This window comes from Sus scrofa, chromosome 14, assembly GCF_054392235.1.
Source record: "Sus scrofa isolate SSC_HxYL_T2T_F1_AM1 chromosome 14, Sscrofa_HxYL_maternal_Yorkshire_Landrace_v2.0, whole genome shotgun sequence".
NCBI lineage: Eukaryota > Metazoa > Chordata > Mammalia > Artiodactyla > Suidae > Sus > Sus scrofa.
This window is the reverse complement of record NC_139396.1, coordinates 64,832,292-64,857,366: the sequence shown is the minus strand read 5'-3', so window position 1 is coordinate 64,857,366 and position 25,075 is coordinate 64,832,292. Positions and strand designations below refer to the sequence as shown.

General features: G+C 47.7%; 1 protein-coding gene and 1 long non-coding RNA gene across 6 annotated transcripts in view; one reads left to right on the top strand and one right to left on the bottom strand.

Annotated features, from left to right (window-relative positions):
* MYO18B (myosin XVIIIB) overlaps positions 1 to 25,075 on the bottom strand; it is a 237,319-nt gene that overhangs the window by 95,505 nt on the left and 116,739 nt on the right. For all 5 annotated transcript variants that reach the window (XM_084994645.1, XM_084994642.1, XM_084994641.1 and 2 more), the window contains exons 26-33: positions 23,152 to 23,271; positions 22,773 to 22,887; positions 18,746 to 18,867; positions 14,664 to 14,818; positions 11,098 to 11,221; positions 10,108 to 10,308; positions 5,402 to 5,512; positions 3,001 to 3,105 (exon numbers count right to left, since the gene is read on the bottom strand). In XM_084994645.1, coding sequence (XP_084850771.1) covers positions 3,001 to 3,105; positions 5,402 to 5,512; positions 10,108 to 10,308; positions 11,098 to 11,221; positions 14,664 to 14,818; positions 18,746 to 18,867; positions 22,773 to 22,887; positions 23,152 to 23,271 — 1,053 coding nt within the window. The remainder of the gene's footprint in view (positions 1 to 3,000; positions 3,106 to 5,401; positions 5,513 to 10,107; positions 10,309 to 11,097; positions 11,222 to 14,663; positions 14,819 to 18,745; positions 18,868 to 22,772; positions 22,888 to 23,151; positions 23,272 to 25,075) is intronic.
* Positions 12,036 to 15,421, top strand: LOC146396620 (uncharacterized). Its single transcript, XR_014826454.1, has 2 exons — positions 12,036 to 12,902; positions 13,838 to 15,421. It is a non-coding gene; the product is annotated as an uncharacterized LOC146396620 (long non-coding RNA).

Sequence of the window (25,075 nt, the reverse complement as noted above, 5' to 3'; positions counted from 1 at the left end):
CAGTGAAATATCTTTATGAACTCTGTTAAGGGAAAACATATTAAAAGCACCAACTATATCTGATTAATATGACTATTGAAAAAATAACTTTTATGTAAAAAATGCTATAAACAAAGTGAAATGATTATCCATAGAGTAGTAGATATTTGCAAAATATACAACCACAAGTGGATGAGCACCTTGGATATGGATCATAAATGATAAATACAAAAAATGGTGACGACAAAACACTGTAAACAGGCAACTCACATAAGAGAAAACCGTAATAAACATAAAAAAGGCACAACTTCAGGAGTTTCCATCGTGGTGCAGTGGTTAATGAATCCAACTGGGAACCATGAGGTTGCAGGTTCAATCCCTGCCCTTGCTCAGTGGGTTTACAATCCGGCGTTGCTGTGAGCTATGGTGTAGGTCGCAGACGTGGCTCAGATCCCGCGTTGCTGTGGCTCTGGTGTAGGCCGGGGGCTACAGCTCTGATTCGACCCCTAGCCTGGGAACCTCCATATGCCCATATACTGTGGGAGCGGCCCAAAGAAATAGTAAAAAGACAAAAAAAAAAAAAAAAAAAAAAAGGCACAACTTCACTAGTGATGAGGGACAAGCAGTACAACTGAACTCTCAGGGACTGGTAAAGATTTTCACGTCTGACAGAGCCACGTGGTGGGGGGGAGCTGTGCGGGAGCAAAGGAAAAAATGCTGGTGACAATGTAAACCACTACAATTACTTTGAGGACCAATCTGGATGGCATCTCATCATTCCAAAATGGTACATTCCTAAGAGCCAGCAATTCCTCTCCTAGAAGCTCCTTCCCGTGTGCACAAGGAGACCTGTGTAAACAGGCACTGCAGCTCTGAGTCTCAGAATGCAAACAACTACATATACACTAAGAGAAAAATTGGTTTTAAAAAAAATGAATACTGAGAGGTCCCGTCGTGGCTCAGTGGTTAACGAATCTGACTAGGAACCATGAGGTTGCGAGTTCGATCCCTGGTCTTGCTCAGTGGGTTAAGGATCTAGCGTTGCTGTGAGCTGTAGTGGAGGTTGCAGATGTGGCTTGGATCCGCATTGCTGTGGCTCTGGTGTAGGCCAGTGGCTACAGCTCTGATTAGACCCCTAGCCTGGGAACCTCCACATGCCGCGGGTGCGGCCCTAGAAAAGGCAAAAAGACAAAGGAAAAAAAAAAAAAAGAATACCGTGTAGCAGTTAAAAAGAATGGACTCTAGCTACATGTATTATTATCACAGAGGAATTTCAAAAACAGACTACGGAGGGGGACAAAGTAAAGGGCAGATTTATATGTACTGTATGTGGTTATAAGTTCAAATGTACATGCAAGGGAATTACCGCCTCCAACCTCGAGAAAACTGGCCTTTCGGGGAGGGAAGGGAAGCCAAGATACAAGGATAGGGAGTGGGGAGTTAGGAACAGAAGCCAAGGGGCCACCAACTGTTTTTGAAATGTTTTGCTTCCTGGAAAATGTCTGAATCAGATGCGGCAAAATGTTAATTTATGTGAACCCTGTGGTCTTGGTGCACAGGCAATTACACTATCTGTTCTTCTTTCCCATGTGTTTGGCAAATGTCTTGCTAAAACATTTAGGAGTATCCAACGTGATAAGATATTTAAAGGCTCCAGCTTGGTGACTAACGCAAAATTAGCATTTCATTCACTTCAAGTTACCTTCCCTTTGCACACAAAATTTTAGATTTTAGCAGTATTTATGAAAACCTTTCTTTACTGGATTATCTCCTTTGTTTTTGCAAATGGACCACACTGCACAGAGGGCAACCTTCTCCCAGTGATTTCCGACTCTCATTCTAGAATCAAATATTGGGGTGTGTTCTCTTGCACTGATGCCAAGGAGGCCCCAGTTTGCTTGGCTGAAAAACGAGAAAACCCGGAGAAGGAAGATCATATCTTCTCTCCCTCTTGGGGCTGTGGTGGTCCTGCTCCAGAATTCACTCATTTACTCAATTAAAAAAATACAGAGTGAGCTCTTATTTGTTCACATTCCTTTGTGAACGTAAGAAATGTCTCAGGGGAAGTTACTGACAGCAAGTTCATTACTAATTAAAAGACAATGAACACAGGTTTAAGTAAATACATTAAAAACCACTTCTATGACTCTTTCAAAGTAACCATAGGGACCACAGGCCTTTCTTGCCACTGCAAGAGTTTCCTGCAGCAGCAGCAGCAGCTCTTTTGGCGAAAGCGATAGTGGGGGCATGGAGGAGAGATTCCCCCCAGCTCTGATATCTGCTATCGGGAGCTGGCTCTGAGCTCTGCAGCTGCACTGCTTAGAGCAGTGGTTCTCTGCAAAGACGGAGGTTGATTTTGTCCTGGAGGAGCACTTGATAATGTCTGCCGACACGGCTGGTTATCACAACGGGGGGGGGTGGGGTATGTGTCTGACATTTAGGAGGCAGAGGCCAGGGATGCTGCTTGACATTCTAAAATGCAGGAAACAGCCCCCCACCCCCAACAACAAAGGACAATACTGCTCAGGATGTCTGCAGCATGCAGTTGAACACCCTGGTACATGGCAATGGCAATGTCCCCATAAGCCTCCACTCTCCAGAAGCTCAGAGCAGTGAATTAGCTCACCAGAGCTGTGACGATGGAAGGGGCACAGCTAGGGGCTCAAGCCCCATCTGCCTGACTCTGCCTTCAGGCAAACTTTCATTCTCACAAGGCCAGCTGTGAGCACAGCAGCGGATCACAATCACCCCATCAAAGCAAGGGCTGTCTACACTCACCCGACAGCGGCTGAGGGCAAGGCAACCTCATCTGTCGCTTGTGGCTGAGCCCATTCTCTTTCTTTTCAAGGGTTCTCCCAAGAACCCTGCCGTGTGTAGATGCCCCCCACCCCCCGACCAAGGCCCCCTGTGAAGAGTTAGTGAGTGAGGATAGAGACAGAACTGGTGGGGAAGAGGCACCTGGGAGAAGCAGGGGGGCAGGGAACGTGCCCTCCCCCACATCTGCTGACGCCTCCCTCTTACCTGATCACACAGGGTCCCGATCAAGCCTTCTAGGTCCTGCTTCTCATGGAGGACCAACTGCTTCTCCTCATATTCCTGCTCCAGCTGCATCTCCAGCTGGTGGAGCTGTGGGCACAAACGGCAGACGCGGGCACAGGGTAAATGAACTCCATCCGAACAAACCCCACATGGGAGGGACCCTCCAGAGGACTTGGGAGGATGTGGAGGTCATGGCCTCTTGTCTGGTCCCATAAAGGCTGACCTAGTAGTTGGGGGGGAGCATCTCTGTCTTAGAACTTGGAAGCCTAAACACTTGGGAGCCTGACAACTACCGGGAGGGCTGGCTGCTGACAAGGAGCCCTCTGCCATTCACTGTGAGGTCCCCACCCCCAGTTCCCTACCCATTTCCTAACAGGTGTTTGCGTCCTCCTCCATGATGACCTGGCTTGAGTGTTTACGAGTCTTGACACTCTGACTTTTTAAGACTCTGCACAACATTTTATCCTTTGTCTCTCCAAAATTCCTACATTTGAAATATTAACCCCAAATACAATATTATTAAGTGATGGGGGCTTTGGGAGATAGGGTTCCATGAGGTCATGAGGGTGGAGCCCCCAAGCTAGGATTAGTGCCTTTTAGGATGAGACACCAGGGACCTTTCCCTCCCTCCCTTCCTCCATGTCTGTCTGTCTGCCTCTCTCTCTCCCCTCCCTCTCTCTCCACTGCATGAGGACATAACGAGAAGGCAGCCGTCTATCTACAAGCCAGGAGCAGGGCCCTCCCCCTCCACCAAATCTGCCAGCACCTTGATTTTCGACTTCCCAGCCTCCAGAACTGGGAGAAATAAACATTTGTTGTTAAGATCCCCCACCCCGGAAATGTGCTTGGATTATGGGATGGAAATCCTGTAAAATTGGACTGTTATGATCATTATATAACTACAGATGTGATAAATTCATTTGAGTAATAAAAAAAAAAAAAAAGATCCCCACCCCATCTTCAATTCTGTTACAGCAGCCCAAACCGACTAAGACCTTTGGCTTCGAGCACCTCATTTAATTTATAACTGGCTCTGCTTTCTCCCAGCAAAGACAGGCATGCCCCGCTGGAGCGGAGGCCCACTATACCCGTGCCCTGCACGGCCTCTTCCCCACCAGCTTCCCTCACATGTGCTGTCTCACCTACTCCTCCCCCCTCTTCAACCTGTGCTGTCAATGACCCTACTTCACAGATGGGCAGACTGAGCCAGAGACGTTCTGAAGCACAGACTCCTAAGATAGTTGCTGCTGAGAACAGTTAGCAACCTGTCTCCTGACCCCGGCCCTTCTGCCCACACCGACAGCCATCAGCATTCCCACCCAGGTTGCCAACAATTGATTTCCTGCCACGGTGAGAGACAGACAGAGCAGAGCAGTCATGAGGTGTGCAGTCAATGTTAGTATCTGTCATTGGAGAAAAACACCTTTCTCTGCCCTCACTCTCCCCCTGTATAAATCTGTCCACGGAAAAGTCTCGGGACAGCCTGGGTCACATCTTCACCTCATCAGGGTCCTGGCTCAGGGCACTCAGGATGCTCTGAGACACTCCTGGAATGCACTAGAAATTGTGCAACCTTCACCTGAGGGCATGTGGGCAGGGACTGGGGGCTTCCATCTCCTGACCCAGGGTGAGAAAAGCAGTACTGATGGATGGTCATTTCAAAAGAAAGTTCATTTCATAATTTTCTTTTAAGAGCGAGACACAGGAGGCACTCTGCTCACACCCGATTAAAATGAAGACTGCAAATGAGACATGTGTCTAAGGTGGAATGCTTTTAAGCCATTAAACATGTAAATTAGGTCTGAATTTACTGCCATGGAAGGAGGCCCAAGACGAGCTTCAGCGTGAAAATAGCAGGCTTCCGAGCAGCACAACCCCATTTAGGTAAAACGAAATCTCTACAAATATGCATGTGTGGGTACAATGAATGAGAGAAAAGAACATTTATAAAGAGTAATATTGACGGTGTCTTGGTAATAAGATTTCAAGGGTTTACTGCCCTCTTATGCACCATTTGAAATGTTTGCCAAGAGCTTGGATAAGATGTAATAAATTATCTGCAAGGCCAGTAGCCAGAAGGGACTGGTCCCCTTCTTGAAACATGTAAATCCTTACCCAAGGCATCAGTCACTTGGCATTACGGGCTCTTGGTAGAAATCTTGGGGTAATTATGCAGGACAGTTCCAGAGGCTTCTGGAAGTTCCAGGATTGTAGTTAGGATAGGTACTTCCACTCCAGCACCCTTGAAAGTCCTAGAAGGCTAAGGTCTCAGGTGGCTGCAGAGCCTGGCCCCAGGGCCTGGCACTCCCCCTGCCCTAAGGACAAGGCACCCAGGCTGGACCTGTGGGGAACCGGGGCACAGCTGAGCTTGCTGCTTACGTACCCGCTTCTGGCAGGACTGGCGCACATCCTCCAGCTCCTCCTCCTTGTCCTCGCGGTCCTTCTGGTGCAGCTGCTTCATCCGCTCGATCTCCAGTTCAAACCGCTGGCGGAGCTGGGGGCAGCAAGGACAGCGTGTGAGGGTGACCTACACCGACCGTGTCATCCTTAGCACTTTGTCTGCCCCGCTCATCTCTGTATTGATGGATGAAATTCAAGCATCCCCCAGCACGTAGGGAGAGTAGAAATGAAAGATGCATAGCCCAAATGCTGCCTCCACCCCTTCCTGTGGTCACAGCATGAGCCACTCATCATCATAGTCTTTGCCCCTGAGTTAAGATGTAACCTCAGAATCCTTCTTAACACCCTGAAGATAAAACGGATTTATCATATCTGGACCAGACATCAGGGGAGTATTTTTGGGGGGTGGGTGGATGAATGGACGGACAGTAGAATAAAAATTCACTTATGAAGATAGGAAAGCCTGGAGAGGAAGGTAATTTGCTAAAGTGTTACCTTGACAATCCACTTTGGCTCTGATTAGTTACCTTTCTCGGTAGAAAACAGCCTTCTTTAAGTGCATTTGTGAGAATTAAATGAAGTGACATGTGAAGCACTTAACACCATGTCTGCCACAAAAGTATTACTTTTTCTTTTCCCTATTATTTTGAAAGCAGAGAGAAAAAACTATCCCCTCCCTTCCTGGAAGCCTGACATAACTAAGAACCATGTTCCCAAGAAGGAGATGAGTTTTAAATGAGAACCTCCAAAACCCACTCAGAGCAGGAAAAGAGCCATGCCTGGTGTTTAAACTGTGCAGTTTCACATAAAATGGTCTAGAATTGGAGTAGAAGTCATGGGATCTGGCTCTAGTTCAAGATTTTATTTTCCTGATTTTCATGACTGAGAGACTGACCCACACACTCTCACATCTCAAGTTCTGTGACACATTAGAATTGCCTTATGTGGAAATTCCCGTAGTGGCTCAGCAGAAACGAATCTGACTAGTATCCATGAGGATGCAGGTTTGATCCCGGGCCTCACTCAGTGGGTTAAGGATCTGGTGTTGCCATGAGCTGTGGTGTAGGCTGGCAGCTAAAGCTCTGACTTGACCCCTAGCCTGGGAACCTCCATATGCCACAGGTGCAGCCCTAAACAAACAAACAAAAGAATTGCCTGATGCGTTTTTGTTTTGGGGGGATTTTTGTTTGTTTGTTTGTTTTGTTTTTGCTGTGCCTGTGACATGTGGAAGTTCCCGGGCCAGGGATAAAACCTGCGTCACAGCAGTGACCAGAGCCACAGCAGTGACAACACTGGATCCTTAACCCACTGCACCATAAGGGAACTCCACTTGATGCATTTTTTTTTTTTTTTTTTTTGTCTTTTTGCTATTTCTTGGGCCGCTCCTGCGGCATATGGAGGTTCCCAGGCTAGGGGTCCAATCGGAACTGTAGCCACCGACCTACACCAGAGCCACAGCAACGCGGGATCCGAGCCGCGTCTGCAACCTACACCACAGCTCACGGCAACGCCGGATTGTTAACCCACTGAGCAAGGGCAGGGATCGAACCCGCAACCTCATGGTTCCTAGTCGGATTCGTTAACCACTGCGCCACGACGGGAACTCCGCATTTTTTTTTTTTTTTTAATTTCAATTCAAGAGCTTTTCTCTAGGCCTGTTGGGTCAGGCTCTCTGGGGTACAGACCCCAAGAACCTAGCCTTTCAAACTTTCATGGCTTTGTACTCTCTGATGCTCTTGGTCACGGTGCAGCTCCGGAACACACCACGGCAGAAGTGTTAGGCTGGAGAAACCATAACCCTCTGACCACTCACTGCATTGCCCAGCCCCTCTCAGCGAGCCTGCGGGAGGCTACAGCTGCTGCCCCCAACATGGATGTTCTGTTGAGAAAAAACACTTCTGGTCTTTTACAATCCTGAGGATATTCTCTACCATGCAGGACTGTGATGAAGAGGAAAAAGAACGGGGCACATCAGAGCCCCTGTTATAGTTCCCGGCAGAAAGCAGCTCACTTTAAATGCCAACTTCCCTTCGCGCCTCCTTTCAAATGACAGAGGTTATGGGAAGATAATCCAAAATGAGGAGCTTAAGCGAATAAATATAATATTTTTTTCATTTTTCGTCTAGCCTCTTGGACACTCCTGACGTCTGCAATACCATTTATGTCAAGCTTCTATGAGTTAACATAAAATTTCCTGGGGAAAGTACTACGTTGTAATCAATAAATATCTCCTGGATGTCTACAACAGCCTAGCACGGTAAGAGGTTATGGGTGAGGCTGCAGATGGCTGGAAATGTTGAGTCAGCCCGCTTTCTGTGTAAGTGGAGGGGGAAATGGGGAAGCTGCATTCACTCTGGGGTCCCTGCGGTCACAAGAGCACATTTCTGCTTCCAAGCACTGAGTGGTCCCCTGGTGGCATCTTCAAGAGTTAACGTCATTTTTCCAAGTGCTCACTTTAGCCTTGACCCTAAGCTTCATGTGATGCTGTTCCATCCCCTTAACCACCTGCACAGATATCCCACCTCCTTCATAAACCCTTCCAGATTCAGAGCTGGGGTAGCGGTGGGGAAAAGCTGGAGGTTGAAAGGCTCTGCTCCCCCTTGTACAGCTGAGGAGACTGGAGTCTAGAGAAAATGGGGGCTTGACTAACGTCACATAGACCCCACCTAGATGCGACCAGCTTGCAGTTCCATAAATGCCACATGTCTTTCCAGCCTCCAGGCCTTTGCATGGGCTCTTCCCCTGCCTAGGACTCTCTTGGTCAGCCCACTCAGACTCCTCCTTCAGCTTTTAGCCTCAGTAAGCAGCACTTGCTCCAGGAAGCCTTCCCTGACTGTCCCAAACCTGCTCCCCAAACCAAGTTACACTTTCCCATAACATTCAGCATGACTATAAACTTCAGAAGAGCAGAGACTTTATCTGTCTTATTTACAGGTGCATCCGTAACAACCACCAGGTGCCCATCACACAGTATGTACTTTATAAATGTGAGTTTGAGTAGAGCAGCTGTTTTCTGCACTGCTCCAGACTGTGCCCCCTCTCCTGTCACTCACATCTCCATACTCAGCAGACTCAATCCCCAGGGAGGGGGCATGAGGGAGAAGCAAGGGCCAGCCCCCAGCATGCCCCACCTCCCTTCCCACTTCACCAGAGCTGAGTTCATCTGCTTTACATATTCATGCTGCCCAGTCAGATGTTCTTGAAAAAGGAGTCCCAACTTAAACCACTTCAAGGAGTTCCTGCCATGGCTCAGCAGAAACAAATCTGACTAGTATCCATGAGGATGTGGGTTTGATCCCTCGCCTCACTCAGTGGGTTAAGGATCTGGCATTGCTGTGAGCTGTGGTGTAGGTCACAGACGCAGCTCGGATCCTGCGTTGCTGTGGCTGTGTTGTAGGCCAGTGGCTACAGCTCTGACTCAGCCCCTAGCCTGGGAACCTCCATATGCATAGATGTGACCCTAAAAAGACAAACAAACAAACAAAACACTTCACAATAATTATCCCTTAGGAAATCCCACATGAGAAATTTCTTGAGAATTAAGCATCAAGAAAAGCCTTGCTTCCCCTTGAAGAACCGGCTTGTCTTTACTTTGGGGATAATAAAAAGCTTATAATGCATGTTTCCTTTTTCTCTCTGGACACCAGGAATTTTAGAGCTAGAAGGACTAAGTGTGTAAGATCGCATGTTCTCCGCGTCTGCATGTTAATTAATCATCCCATCCTTCCGATTTTAATTTATGTTTTTCTGGTTGGGCTTAGTTTTATTTTTTTCTATTTTATTATGCATACACCTTATAATCTGCCTTGAATTCTTTGTGGAATGAGTTGGGCATAAAAACAAACAAGCAGACAAATGAAGTATTCATTCAATGCTTCATCGAGGGGGTTGGTATTTGATTCCTGCCTTATTACCCTTAGTTATCCTTCATTTTCCAATCTTCCCAGAGGCCACGCACAGAGCTGTGCAGAGCACAGGTATTCTAGGCACCATGGCGTCAGATCACGCAGGCTCCAAATCCCGCCCCTGCCACCTTCGCCTTGTCTCTGAGCCTCAGCTTCCACAGCTGTGAAGTGGGGAGGATGCTCAGGTCTCAGCACATGACGTTCTTGTGGAGACCCGTGAGTGTATGTGAGGAGAGTTGTGGGCTTAAGGCTGCTACACAGACAGTGCTCAATAAATATCAGACCTTGGGTTGATAGTTCTTTCTTGAGGACCAACTGTGTACCTGGCTGAGGCTGTGTGCCTGGGATGAGTCCCAGGCTCTTGGGATGCCCTGATAAGCAAGTTCAACCAAAAAATCCTACCTTCCTATAACTCACATCCTAATGTGGGAGAGAAGCCTTGAGCACATTTTTAAAAACACATCGAATATAATGGCAGATGCTATGAAGAAGAACCGATGGGCTCAGGATGTGGAAAGTGAATGTGGCATGGAGGTGGGGCTGTTTTTAAGAAGGAGATCAGGGCAAGCGTCTCTGAGGAGGTGACAGTGACCCTCTCAGAGTGGTAGGAGTGAGCTAGATCGTGAAAGATCTGAATGTGGGACTGAGGAGCTTTGAGGTTCTCTGGGATACTAGGGTGCCACAGAAGAATGAGGAGCCCCTGAGTGAGGCCTATGTCATACTTCAGTGACAACCTTCTAGAGTCAGCAGGGGCCAGGGCATCACTCTGACAGGACTTTCCTACCTGTTCCAGCTGCTTGATGGTATTTTCCTGCTGGTTCTGGATTTTCTCTCGCTCAAGAGCGCTGGACTCCAGCTTCCAGAGCCTCTCCTTCAAGCCAGCGATGCCATTTTCCCCCAGAGAGGGCGAGGCCAGCAGCTCCTGCTTATGGGCCTGCAGCATCTCCACCTCCTGCTTCAACTGCAAGGTTTCTTGCTCCTTTTGCTAAGGGGACAAAGCGGGCAAAGACCTGGAGTCAGTGACCCTATTCCTGTGCCCCAGGATCCCTCTACAACCTGGAAACCTTGCTTTCTCCACCTGGGCCTCGCAGCTCCTCACCACCCCCTGTGGGACCCCTTCAGGCCCAGGCTGGCAGGGGTGGGGAATATGTGGGAAGCAAGGACCCTGCCCCACAGGCTTGACTTCAAAGCACAAGGAGGAAGTATTGGCCCCATTTGAAAGCTGGCAGCTGCCAAGGCCAGGCCCAAGATGTTGGAGCAGGGAGGCCAAGTGGCCAGAAATGACTCTTCCAGGTTAGAAAGTCAGCCCAAGGGTCAAAGAAGTCTGGGCTAGATCCTGAGGGAGCTGCATTCAGGGCTAAGAGGTTTAGAGGCTCTCCTGGGGTACTAGGGAGCCACCGCAGGCTGAGGAGTAGCCGAGTGAGGTGCCTCTGCCATATTTTCATGAAACCCCTCTGCACTGGAGCCTGCAGGGTACGAGCCCTGCCCCTAGCTGGGTCTACAGCTACCTCATCCTCCTGTGCTGAGCTCTCACCATCCCCACTCTCCCCCTACCAGGTGGCACTTTGGGACCCACGCAGGTCCTGGAGCTAGGGAGGGCTGATTATCCATCCACAGCTTGTTTATGAAGGTGCTGGGCTCCATGACACCAGCGGGCTGGCAGACCAGGGCACCCACATGGAGCTCCCTCTCCTCCAGCCTTGCAGCAGGCGTACGGGGGTTCCCCAAGACCCAGCAACAAGAGCCAGGGTGGAGCTGCGCCCCCAGCCCTCACCTTCAAGTGCTGCTGAAGGCTGCCCAGCTCGCACCGGACGCTGGTGTTCTCCTGGGCCAATCTCTCGCGGAGACCCTTCTCAAACACCGACTCCCCCAGGGCCTGGGCCAGCTGTGCGTCAAACCTGTCCAAGCAGAACACGGGTCATGGCACTGAGGCAGGTGCACCTGGGGTGGAAGGGGAGGCTGGAGAGAGGCAGTTAGCTTGCAGAAAACTGTTAGAGAGGCTGGGGGGTGGGGGGATTCAATGGTGGGGGTCTGCTCTATGCTTGTATATAAGACTGTGGCTATGGGGTGGGAATCACAAATGCCAGAGGATTTATGGAGAGATTCTGTAGAAATACTGGATCCTTATTAAAAACGGGATGAAAATACATCAACAAAAATAAGAACAGAATAAAACTATTTACAAATAGAGAAAAAGAACAAAAAATATCAGGATATAGAGAAAAAGCTAATCTATCAGATTTGCCAATATATGCCAAGGACCTTTAGTTCTGCGGGGCCCCCTTTGGTATCATGCTCATTGACTGTGAGCCAGTTCAACACTTCCCACGTACAGGATGCTGTGGGGCTTATGTGCTCAGAGGCCATGGTAGCGCATGGTTACTGCTCATAGAATGCTGGGCAGTGATCCACTCCCTCTTGTCTTCATTTGTCTCCTAAGCAGAAACTCAAAGTCTTGACAGCCCCACTGAGGCCCACTTGCCCCTTCATGATGGTGACCACTGGGACATAAGGCATTCCTGGACTGGACATCAATCCACATGGTTGTCTCAGCAGAGGGCTATCCCTATCACAGGTGAGGAAGCCAGCAGAGGGCTCTGCCAGGCCTCAACAGGATGTGACTTTGGTCACTTGCCCTCAGGCTACGCAGAAAGGCTACCTGCTCCAGGGAACTTGGTGTTGCCAGAATAACTGAACTGGGTGTGGAGTTTTAGTCTTGGCGAGAAGGTCTCCCTTGTAACAAGATTATCCAATGTCCTTTAATACTAGATGGTCATTCAAAGCCTCAAGACTCCAACTATGGGTCACAGGAGGGAGCTCTACTATTGGAAGGGCCTAGGAGCTTTCTGATTGGCTGTTGGTGACATCATTCAAGAGGTACTATTGGCTGCCTCTGAATGGCAATATTGTGATGATGACAATGATCCAGCAGGTCCCAAGGGCCAGGCTCTGAGCCAGGGCCCATGGAGTCCCTATAACAATTCGGTAGGAAACACGTCATAACCATTTTACAGAAGAGAAAATCAAAGTTCAGACAGGTGGTGTGATTCTGCCAAAATTCTGAAGTGGGTTTGAGCCAGCTTCTCTGCTGACTTAGCTGGCCTCACCATCAAGCATCTCATCTTAGTGGCTCATGCCCTGGGCCAGGAGGGAAAGACAGCAGTGGAGGCCAGACAGTGATGGTTTAAAGGAGTCCTTAGTGGGCCACCTGATGCCAAAGAATGGCTCCTACAGACTGTAACTTTTGGAACACAATGATCAGCCCACTGCCTGAGGCCTCAGGGACTCACTCACACCCTTCGCCCCACTAGGAGTGGGCCTGGGGCCCAGACTCCCATGGCTCCAGCACAGGCCTTATCCCTGTGGAAGGAAGCAGGCTGGGAGCTCCATCAGCCCTAAGAACCCTTGAGTAACCATGGCAACAAGAAGCCAATCCCAAATGGAACCATTCTGGGCCACTCTGCACTTAGAAGCTCAGCTGGGAGACAGAGAACTCTCTCAGCATGGACTTGTTACTCCATCCAGAGCCCAGCAAATGAAGGAAGCAGCTGCATCCACCAGCTGATTAAACTCAAAGAGGTGAGAAGAAGTATCACTGCCTTCTAGACCTCTCCCTCTGCGCAGGCATTCTCCTGAATTTCTGCCGTTAGACAGAGACTTTGACCTCTCTCACAGGCTCCCTGCTAAAATGCTAGTACACCTAGAAGGATAAGGGCTGCTGTGGGCAATTAGCATCAAAGCATAAATAAACTTCTGCTAAGAGATGGTCATGGAACAGAGGGCATCCCAGGGCAGGAAAGTCTTAGAGAAAGAAATGTAAGTATGATGAAATGGGCAATTTCTGGGGCCAGCACGGAGAGGTTCTGCAATGAAGGATTCTGCCCAAGGGGGCTGGTCAGGGAGTGACCAGAGAGATGGAATTTTCTGGCTGCACAAACTCCAAGGGCAGACATCCTCCCCACCCCATCACTCCATCAGGCCTCTCCAAAGAGGAGTGGAACCCACAGATATGGACTGGGTTGTCACAGCTGGCAGAAACCCACCTCCTAACTTTCACTGGAGTCTGGCAGAGCACCTGCTTGAAATATCAGTCACTGGCCCAGAGAGGTAGTGTCACTTGACAAGGTCACACAGGAGATGACCAAGGTGAGACTAAACCATTTCCCCACGGCAATGACAGGGTTTAGCCAGGGCATCCATGGGCAACAGGAAAAAGAAACAGTCAGATAACAACAAGAAGAAAAGGAACTTCCCTTTGGGGCATGCTAATAACCCCCCCAAAACATTTATACAAAGAAGCCAGTTCAGGGAAGCTCAAAGATAAACAAAACAATATTTAATGCAGATCCAGTTCAAAATCCGTGCCACTCCTAGGGAAATACAACTCAGCTTGCTACCTCTTGGAAAAGTGGTGTCCTCAGCAAAACCACATTCTGGTACACACAGCAAGGTTTTTCTCTATTTTTATCCTGGATTTTCTAAAAGAGGCTGTGTTTCATCTATTTGCCTCCTAGGAAGTTTCCACTGGGGCTTGTCTAGCTCAAAGCAGGACCCCCTGCACAACTTTTCCTCCACCGAGTAAACTGAAGAGCTTTGGACACAGCTGAGGAGTCTGGGGATGGAGCAACACAGGAGTTCCCGGTGTGAACTTGGGTTCCAGTCTAGGCTCCACCAACAGGGAGCTGTGAGCTATGACGACACCGGCCAGGAAAGCAAGCTTGGGAACCAGTGTGCGGCTTTAGGACTAGCCTCTTGTTTGTGTATAACGTCCGGTCCCTGCCAGAACTGTTCACGTGGGCTGAGCGTCTAAACCCTAAATGAAAAGGCCAGTGACTCAAGCTTTTGACCACGGGAGGGGAATTGGAATTCAGTCCCCCTGGATATACCAACTGTAACATCTAGCCTTCACCACCAGGGGGCGTTCTGCCAAAGGATCAAAATCAGGCAGAGGCGGGTTGACTCATTTATCCAAGGTCACGCAACTAGAAATGAGGCACCACTGGGACTTGAACCAGTAGTTGCACCCCTAACCACCATGCTGGGCTGCCTCTGCCTTCCACAACAAACTCTTCACTTGATAAATGGGGATGTTGAGGCCCTGAGAGGCCAAAGAAGTTCCCCAAGTCACATGGTGGTAGAGCAGAGACTGGCTAACAGAAAAGAATGATTTCTTGCTGGATTCTTGGCAGAACCACATAAGAATGTATGACGGGAGAGAGGGGAACTTAAGGCAGAACAAGGAGGTTAAGCTCCATGGATGAACAGCCTGGCTCAGGAAGAGACCACGGTGCCCAGGCGGCCCACCCCGGCACCCAGGCAGCCATCTGGAACTCCACTTACTTCTTCTGCTTCCTCTCCAGCTCGCGGTTTCGGCTCTGCTGGCTCTCCAGCAAGAAGCGGGTGTCCTCCAGGTCACAGGTCAGACGGAGGCACTTCCTCTTCAGCTGCTGAGCTGCTGTCTTGGCCCCATCATAAGCCCTCTGCAGCTCCCCGAGCTGTTGGGAGGAGCAGAACCAATCAGCCGGCTGCATGGTTGCTGAGGGCTCCCTGCTTTCTAGTTCAGGCAGCTGCCCTTTGCAGGGTGAGTGCAATGAAAAGAGAACAGGCACTGGGGCTGGAGAGTCCCTGTCCTGACCACTTTCCACCTGTGTCACTGTGAGGAACTGCTTCTCTGGGGAAAATGGGGGGAGCAGTATCGACCATTCTTGTAGCTTTCTGAATTTTCCTGCCCCCAGATCCTTCCCAAGCCTGCCTCAACTGGATACCTGAGTACCATGAGTAACTACTATCCTCATCAGTTGGCACAAACTGGGGAGCTGTGTGAGGACTAGCCATGAAGTGGCCAGAACCGCACACTGAGAAAATCTAACCGGGAAACCCAAGAAACAGGATCTAAGGCTAGGGCAGTAAATGCACTTTCGACAGGCTGATTGCCACAGTCACGTGCAGCTGTAAACAAACAAAACAGCCAAGGCTCTTGCATCTTTCCACAGGAAATACCTCCCAAGTGTCCTAGTTTAGATCTGGGAGCGAGTGCAGCTCAGCACACTCGCTTTGAAGAAATGGCCTCATTAAAGAATTGCTTTAAATAAGCAAAACGCTGAGTTAATGAAGCCTGTAATTCTAAATTCAGTATTTGAAGGCAAATGGGATGTTTTCTTATATTCTGCTGCTCAGAAAAGGTTGCCGTTTTATTACTTTTTAATGTAGCATGAATATCCCTCCTTCCTTGGAGAGATTGACCCAACTTTCTAATTTGTTATGAAAGAACAGGGCTGCTCCCCTGCGGCTGGCCGGCTCTGCCAATCTACAGCCCAGGGTATCTCCTGAGGATCACAATACGACGTCCGTCTCAGAAGTGACCACTAAAACCATGGCCACTGAGCCTCACTTCCATTGTTTATATAACCCCATGGGATTGAAGCCTGGTCCAGCTCTACAAGTTGATTACAGGGCAGTTTTCTTTCACAATGAGAAGATATATAACAGGGGGACAGGCAAATAGAACCTCAGCTCTTCTCGTGCTTACCTCTAAGGGGAACACCAAGAAGAAAGCAGATAATTACAATACAGCATGATGAGGCTTATGTCTGGGGAAACAATTTAGGGGACACCCAACCCATCTGTGTCAGGGAAGACTTTCTGGGGGGAGGGACATTTACACTGAGATCTTACAGTTAGTTGCCCATATCTAGGTAAGGGAGAAAGAGAAGGTTCTAGGAAGAGGAAATAGCATATACAAAGCCCCAAAGATGAGAAAGAATAAGCTTTTGGAAAGGTGGAAAAAAAAAAACAAAAAGCATGCAATGGAACAGAATAGAGAGGCCAGAAATAGACCCACAGAAATATAGTCAGCAGATCTTTCACAAAAGGGCAAATGCTATATACAATGGAGCAAAGACAGTCTTTTCAACAAATGGTGCCAGAATGACTTGACATTCACATGCAAAAGAATGAATCCAGACAAAGACTTTACACAAAAATTAACTCAAATGGAGACCTAAATGTAAAATGCAAAATTATTAAGTTCCTAGAAGATAACAAAAGAGAAAACCTTGATGTCCCTGGGTTTGGCAATGACTTTTTAGATATGACACCAAAGGCATGACCCATGAAGGGAAGAATTTATAAGCTGGACTTGATTAAAATTAAAAATTTCTGCTCTGCCATAGACACTATCAAGAGAGTGTAAAGCCACAGAAAGGGAGAAAAAATGTTTGCAAAAGACAAATCTGAAGAAGAACATATCCAAAATACAAATAACTTTGAAAACTCAACAATCAGAGAACAAAGAGCTCAATTAAAAAATAGGCCAAAGACCTTGGAGTTCCCGTCGTGGTTAACAAATCTGACTAGGAACCACGAGGTTGCATGTTCGATCCCTAGCCTCGCTCAGTGGGTTAAGGATCCAGCATTGCATACATGGCTTGGATCTGGTGTTGCTTTGGCTCTGGCGCAGGCCAGTGGCTACAGCTCCAATTAGACCCCTAGCCTGGGAACCTCCATATGTCTTGGGTGCGGCCCTAGAAAAGACAAAAAAAAAAAAAAATAGGCCAAAGACCTTAACAGATACTTCACCAAAGAAGATAACAGGTGGCAAATAACAATATGAAAATATGCTCCACATCAAATATCATCAGGAATTGCACATTAAAACAACAAGATAGTACCCCACACCTACTAGAGGGGCTAAAATTCAAACACTGCCAATACCAAATGCTGACGAGGATATGGAGTAACACTGGTGGTGGGAATGGAAAATGGTGTAGCCACTTTAAGAGACAGTTTGATGGATTCTTACAAAACTAAACATACTCGTACCATATGATCCAGTGACTATGCACCTTAGTATTTGCCCAAAGGCACTGAATATTTATGTCCACATAAAAACCTACACCTGGACATTTACTGCAACTTTATTCACAACTGCCAAAACATGGAAGCAAATGAGATGAATGAATAAATGAACTGTAATACATCCAGACGATGGAATATGACTTAGAGCTAAACAGAAATGATCTATAGACTGGTTAGCATGTAAACGAGAAGTGGTTGGAGACAAAGCAAAATAATCAGAGGCTAAACTATCACTACTTCATCTAGAAATGCTAGACAAGGTTACACTGTATTTGTGATGTTCTGCTGCACTCTCAAGAAAGAAAGGGAAACTGGGAGGGGGTCAGAAATGCAGAGGTCACAAAAAAGGAGCAGTAATAATAAATGCTGACACTATGGCAGCCAGGGGTGGGAGAAGAAGAGCAGCAGAAAGATCCAGAAATATCTCTAAGGATAAAGGCTGTGTTCAAATGCCCAGAGAGAGAGAGACAGAAGACAAGGCCTTGGCCCCATGGAAGATGGGGCTTAGAAAGAAGAGCCCTGCACTAAGCCAGGCCCCTCAAGGGGCTCACCTCAGGGAGGGGGGCAAGAAAAGCTCCACTCACTGGCCTGGAAGCTGGTCAGGAGGCTTGCTGCCCCTCTGGCTCTGTGGGGTTGGGGAGAAAGATTTCTCACAAGAAATCAAAACCCCAGGCCTGTGCCCCATGTGGGTTTAGAGCTCAAATTGACACTTTGCGCATGCTGCAAAAATCTGAAATGCAGAATTCAGCAGAACCTCGGGGATGGCTGCAGAAAAAAAAAAAAAAAAGTGCAAAAGTGCTTCTTCCACAGGAACACATCCACAGCCTTGTAAACTCTGGACTTGCTTTAAAATCAACAAAGAAGTTTTTGAAAGTTTTATAAGTAAGATCAACTCACAATAAAAAAAAAAAAAAAGCTAAATACACATAAAATCTCATCATGCGAGTCAGAAGGGAGACAAAAGGAATACCCACAATGCAGACTACTTGGGGCTGGTGCATGGGAGTTGTGGGAGTCGAGGGCCTGGGGAAGGTGAGCTACAAAACTGACAAAACACAAAGGGAGACAGTCCCCAGAGGCAGTCAGTGTAACCTGTGGTAACAGAACAACCTGCAGGAGATGCTGAAGTCTCTTGGCTGCAGCGTGGCAGGTGGTTGAGGGAAGAGGCTGAAAGCAAGGAGACCAGTTAGGAGGCCGCTGCACTGGTCTAGATGAGAGATGGAGGCAGGTGGCAGGTTAGAGGAGAGGGGATGTGGATGGATACCATTCACCTATTCTAAGAGCGTTTTACAATTATTTAATAGACAGGAAATCTGAGGCCCAAGAGGTAAAAGTGATGTCCACAAGGTCAAAGTAGAAAGGAAGCTGGAAGTCGGATATCCTGAGTTGGACCACAGTGTAGAACACTCGCATGGAGAAAACCATTTCCCAGATCCCACAGCCCCCCGCAGGTGTAATATCAGTGGAGGCAGAAAAACATGACTCCGGTGAGGCCCACTCCCCACGCCTGGGTTTGGCCGACCCCTAGAGTGGAGGCAAGGCCTGGCCCGTCTCCTCCCTCTTACCTTCTGCTCCAGCTCTTTCCTAGATGTCAGCTCCGAGTCCAGCCTCTCCTCGGACTGCTGGAGACGCTTCCTGAGAAACTCGTTCTCCATCTGAGCACAGTCGAAGCGCAGCTGCCACTCATCTGTTTAAGAGAGTCAGAGAGGCCAGGATGGAAGGCTCGAGAATGAGGGCGGTTCCCCGCCACAGCCTTAGCTCTTTGGGCCCAGCCTCACAGTGTTCATAGAGCCCCTGAGCCTCAACCTTGGACTTCAGATTAGGAAGGCCCACTTTAAGTCTAAGCTTAAAAACACCACTTCCTCCAGGCAGCCTGCCCTGACCACCTCCAGGTGTCTAAAGTTACTGACTGCTCGCTATTTTAAGCTTGTTTTATATTGCTCCCCTTCTCTACAAGGGTGCACATGCCTTTTTGCCCCCCAAGGAAATGCCATAATTTTTGAGAGTAGAGGAGCTGTTTTAGTCATTTGTGGGCTTTCCACACCCCCTAGAAGAGTCCCCTTCACACAGAAGTTTCTCCCTACATGGTAATATGAGTTCTCCAACCAGAGTCAGCCTACTGACCAAGCACACTGGGTGACAGAGTATGTGATCAGTGACTATTGGTGGCATTAACAAATATATCACTGAGCAATAACTACAGTGTCTACTAAATGCAGCGTAAGAGGGAGAGACTAATCCCAAGACATCTCTCTGTAACAAGAGAACAATCCCTGGATTTGGTAAAAACTTAAAAATATCATTTGCTGGTGTGATAAAAACTGCTTGGCTGAATAGAATGGGCTAGTATAGGTTGTGATATCTTTTGACTGAATATCAACAGAGTAGTGTCTGTCCTTTAAGGCAATGGAGACATGGAGAACACTGCACAAATGGTCAGTTTGTGCATAGCGACCACCCATCTCTCCATCCATTCATCCACTCACTCACTGAGCACACGCCTCCACACCAGGCACTAGGGATAATGAAACCAGTAAGAGACCATTCTGTCTTCCAGAAGTATCTACTGGTGGAGACAAGCATGCAAAAAGGCCACTTCAAAGGAGCGTGACCAGGACTCTCATTAAGGAAGCTTAGGGAAATCTGAAAGGGAACTCAAATGCATAAGGGCAGCAAACTCAGTTTAGTTCATGATTGTGTAGCAGGACTTGCCACAATGCCCTGGATAACGTTCACCAGCTAGGTGGGTGGATGGAGGATAGGGTGTATGCATAGGTGCGTAATGGAGGGATGGATGATAACACTGAGGTCTTGCAGGCGGTGATCCCAACAGGGACTCTAACATAACTAACCCTAACAGAAGGATGAGATAACTCTAAGAAGTTAGAGTTTGTTCAAGTTTCCATCTGGGGAAATAATATCCTGGTAGGAAAGGAATCCTAACTCCCCACCAGGAAAAAAAATCTCATGTAGAAAACAGCATGGCCTGCAGGAGGAAGGAGCAGCCCACAGCATTTCTGCAGTGGCCTGTGCGCTCAGTGCTGTGCTGGACAGAGGAGAGGCACGTGGGCCACGTGAACAGATGAGGAAACTGGTCTCCATCCTTCAAGGCTGATTTGCACCTCCAACCTCCCTCCCCATGAATGCCGGTCTTAACCAGTACATGAAATGAGCCTTTCCTTATCCAGCCACATCTTTCCTGGCTTTGACCTCCCATCCAGAGTGCCAGGTTCTGGAAAGGAGGGCCCGACTAAAGTTCTTCTGTAACACCCCTCCACACCAGCCCCGCAGACTCCAGCTCCATGCTGGATGCATACCATAAAAGGTTCTCTTTAAATACTTAACCATGCATAGTGGGAAAGCATATATATTTTTAATAATTTATACTCTAGCTTGATCCATCGAGGAGGCTGTGGCAGCACTGCAGTGGTGTGATTAAAGTGTTTTATTGCTTCTTTCAACTTTCCTGTATTTTAGAAATTTTTCTATAATGAGTATGTATTACTTTCAAAATGAAAAACAAAATATTTGTGGACTGGCTGCCTGGAATGAGCATCCTGATCTGAAAGCCTGCACGATGTGGTGACTAATGTGCAGGCCCCCCCACCCCCCTGCCACCATCCACCTCCCCAGGAAAACATCTTTCCCTGGGAAAACAAATGGCAGGCAAGTGCCATTTAGACATAAATCACAGGCAGGAGGAAACTGAGGCCGATATTCTTCTGGGGAAAGGGTGCTGGTTCCCCACTCCCTGCTCAGACCCTACCTTGCTGGGTCTCTTGTATCTGAGAACCTCAGAATCCTCTGGGTAACCTCCCTGGTAAGGCCACTCCAGGGGTGGCCAGGAGGAGTGGATGATGAGAGTGGTGCTGGAGGCAAATGCGCCTGGTCTCTTGCCGCCACCTCCTGACCTCTGTCCTCTGAGCATCCCTGACATTTCTACGGCATCGACTCTCTGGGGGCCACTGAAGGAATGATGTCAACGTTTTATAAAAGCTGACACACACACTGGGAATGCTTCTCAGCTGACTCATTTCAACTGGAGAAAGGAGGTGACAGAGACGTCACCCTGCCCATGCAGCTGTGAGATGTGAGTCTCCAGGCAACCACCCGAGACGGGCACCACCAGAAATCCCTGACTCCGCCGAGCACATCTCTCACTGGGCAGTTCAGGGGTCCTCCCCTCACTCCATTCATTCAATAACTGCTGAGTACCTGACATCACTTTTAACTAACCCAAACAGAAGGACGGGACAGGGGCAGTCTGCTCCACAGGAGATGAGTAGGGATAATGATCCCACTAATAAGAACACTGGAAATAATGATAAAGTAACTAACAGCTATTCAGCATTCCGAACCACGCTCGTGGCCTAAATACTTTTCATTCATCATCTATGGCTACATCCACTTGAAAGATGAGAAAACTGAGGCGTGATAATTTCTTTGCCCAAAGGCACCCAGCTAATAAGCAATGGAGTCTAGATTCAAATCCTGTAAATTTCACTTTTAACCACTGAACTGTCTTCCTCAACCTTTATATTAAAAACATCCGTATAAATATAAGTATGCCTTGCCCATTCATAGAACCACTCTTTTTTAAAAAGTCATTCTTGGAATTCGCACTGAGGCACATTGAGTTAAGAATCCAACAGTAGTTGCTCAGCGGTTAATGAACCCGACTAGTATCCATAAGGATGCGGGTTCGATCCCTGACCTGGCTCAGTGGGTTAGGGATCCAGCATTGCCGTGAGCTGTGGTGTAGGTCGAAGACGTGGCTCAGATCTTGAGTGGCTGTGGCTGTGATATGAGCCAGCAGCTACAACTCTGATTTGACCCCTAGCCTGGCAATGCCACAGGTATAGCCCTCAAAAGACAAAAAAAAAAAAAAAAAAGAATCCAACTGCAGCGGCTTGGGTAGCGGAGGTGCGGGTTTGATGCCTGGCCTGGTACAGTGGGTTAAAGGATCTGGTGTTGCCACAGCTGTGGCGTAGGTCAATTCCTGGCCTGGGAACTTCCGTATGCCTAAGGAGCGGCCATTAAAAAAAAGTCATTCTTTGGAGAAGAGACTTGTGGCTGCCTGATGGGAGGGGGAGGGGGAGGGAGTGGGAGGGATCAGGAGCTTGGGCTTATCAGACACAACTTAGAATAGATTTACCAGGAGATCCTGCTGAATAGCATTGAGAACTTTGTCTAGATACTCATGTTGCAACAGAAGAGAGGGTGGGGGAAAAATGTAATTGTAATGTATACATGTGAGGATAACCTGACCCCCTTGCTGTACAGTGGGAAAATTTTAAAAAATTATTAAAAAAAAGTAATTCTTTGTATTATTAATGAATAGTACCTGTCACGATGATACTTTATTACTTACAATACTGTTGGATTACATGTTTAATGCCGCCTCTTCCACAAGATTAAAAGCTCCAAGAAGGAAAGATTGTGTTTTTTCTGCCAATAACTCAGCCCCTAATGCAGTGTCTAGCACATCATAAGCACTCAGAATATGTGAATGAATGAATGAATGAATGATGAGTGAAACGAAAGGACAACTTTCTCTACTAGCTGCTAATCCCATGAGTCCCGGTGGCTCACCTCCTCCTCCTCCAGTGTGATTCCTTTCCAAGTCATTCAACTGAATTTTCTGCTGGGCTTCTTCCAACTGCTTCTCTACTTCTCCCAAACTCTTCTGGACTTGCTCATACTTGCTCTGGAATGGAGGCCTCAAAGTTTCAAACTGGAGCTGGACAGAGGCCTGGGCTGGCCATCTCACCAAGGTGCCTCCACACCAGGACCTTCCCCCTGCACGGGCTTCACCCGGGACACCTCCAAAGCCAAAACAGGGGAAAACCCACACATCCTCCAGGACCATGAGCATGGGAGTCGGTGAGCCTGTGTATCCCAGATGGGAGCAGAGGGGGGGCAGGCCCATCTCCTCCCATCACTCCCACCCCCAGCACTCCCACCCATTCACCTTTAGCTCCTGGACCTCCCTGGAGGCCCGCAGCCGCTCTGCCCGCTCACTCTCCAGCGCCTGGCAGGCCATGTCCCCTTTGAAGCGCTCATCAGCCAGCTCTGTGGTCAACGCAGCAATCTGGGATGGGAGGGTTAAGGCAGGGTCACTCAATGGAGTCAACCCTTCTCCCCACGCACTCTATAGGACTATTCTTGGACCAATCACTGGCTCTCATGACAAGGCAACCCTTCAGCATAATGAGGTGGTTAAGAACCTGGAGGTCAGAGTTTTACTGGTCTTGGTGTGTTAGAATTCCTGACCCCATACTCACTGGCAGTGTGACTCTGAACCAAGCAAGATGCCTTTTCCTTCCTTCCTTCCTTCTATTTCTTTCCTTTTCTTTCTTATATCTTGCTTTATTTTTAATTATAATTGATTTACAATGTTGTGCCAATTGCTGCCGTACAGCAAAGTGACACAGTCATACATATACATACATCCCCTTTCTTATATTATCGTCCATCACAGTCTATCCCAAGAGACTGGATATAGTTCCCTGTCTAAACAGTAGGATATTACTGTCTTATCTATTCTAAGTATCATAGTTTGCAACTACTAACCCCAAACTCCCAGTCCATCCCACTCCCTCTCCCCTCCCCCAGCAACCACAAGTCTGTTTTCTATGTCTGTGAGACTGTTCTGTAGGTAGGTTCATTTGTGCCATATTTTAAATTCCACATATGTGACATCATATGGTATTTGTCTTTCTTACTTCACTTAGTATGATAATCTCTAGTTGCATCCATCTTATTGCAAATGGCATTATTTTGTTCTTTTTTATGGTTGAGTAGTACTTCATTATATATACATAGGATGCCTTTCTGATGCCCAGTTTTCTCAACTTTAGAGTGGGATGAGAGATAACTCATAGAAATGTTTTGAGAATTAAGTGAGAGAACCCACATAAAGCTTAGCACATAGTAATAAGCACTCAATTTAAAAATAGTCGTTTTAATAGAAACTCTCCTTAGCCATCTTTTCTCACTAGACCAACCAACAGGCTCCCTCAGTGAGATACAGAGACATCCACCACCCGGGATGCTCTCAGCCAGGAAACCTCGCTGTGGTTCCCAATGGTCCCTCTGCCTCTCTATGGTTCCCGACAGCAGTGCACACCCGGTATCAACTTTGTGTGTTCCCAACACATTTATGCCTGTTACATTTTTACCATAATTGCTTATTAGCTATTACATAAACCTATAAAATGTGACTGGGCAGGGAGTTTCCATGAAAACTAGGTTAAATGCTTTGGAAGGAATGCAAGTGAGTTGCTTCTTAAAATTCTGTCAAATAGGTCTAAGTGGAAAAATGATAGAGAAAAAATAAGAGGAGTTCCCATCATGGCGCAGCGGAAATGAATCCAACTAGGAACCATGAGGTTGTGGGTTTGATCCCTGGCCTCACTCAGTGGGTTAAGGATCTGACATTGCCGTGAGCTGTGGTGTAGGTCGCAGATGCGGCTCAGATTTGGCATCGCTAATGGCTGTGGTGTAGGCCGGTGGCTACAGCTCCAGTTAGACCCCTAGCCTGGGAACTTCCATATGCCTCGGGTGAAAAAAAAAAAAAAAAAAAAAAGACACACACACACACACACACACACACAAAAGAAAGATAGAAAGAAAAAAATTAGAAGTAAAAATTCAGGCCTTCTGCATTCAAATTACTTTGCCATTTGCTCTGCTTTAAAAGAATCAAAACTGGAAGTTAGACACTTGTATGTTAGGAGTGTGGTTTAAAAAAAGTAGATCTGGAGGCAGAAGCTCATCCTCAAAAGGCTTTGGTCCACCTCAGTGAGTTAAGTTAGACATGTTTAAAACAAAAACTAAAAATGTTTACTTTTAAATGAATCCTCACTTTCACTGACTTTTTTTTTAATACCTAA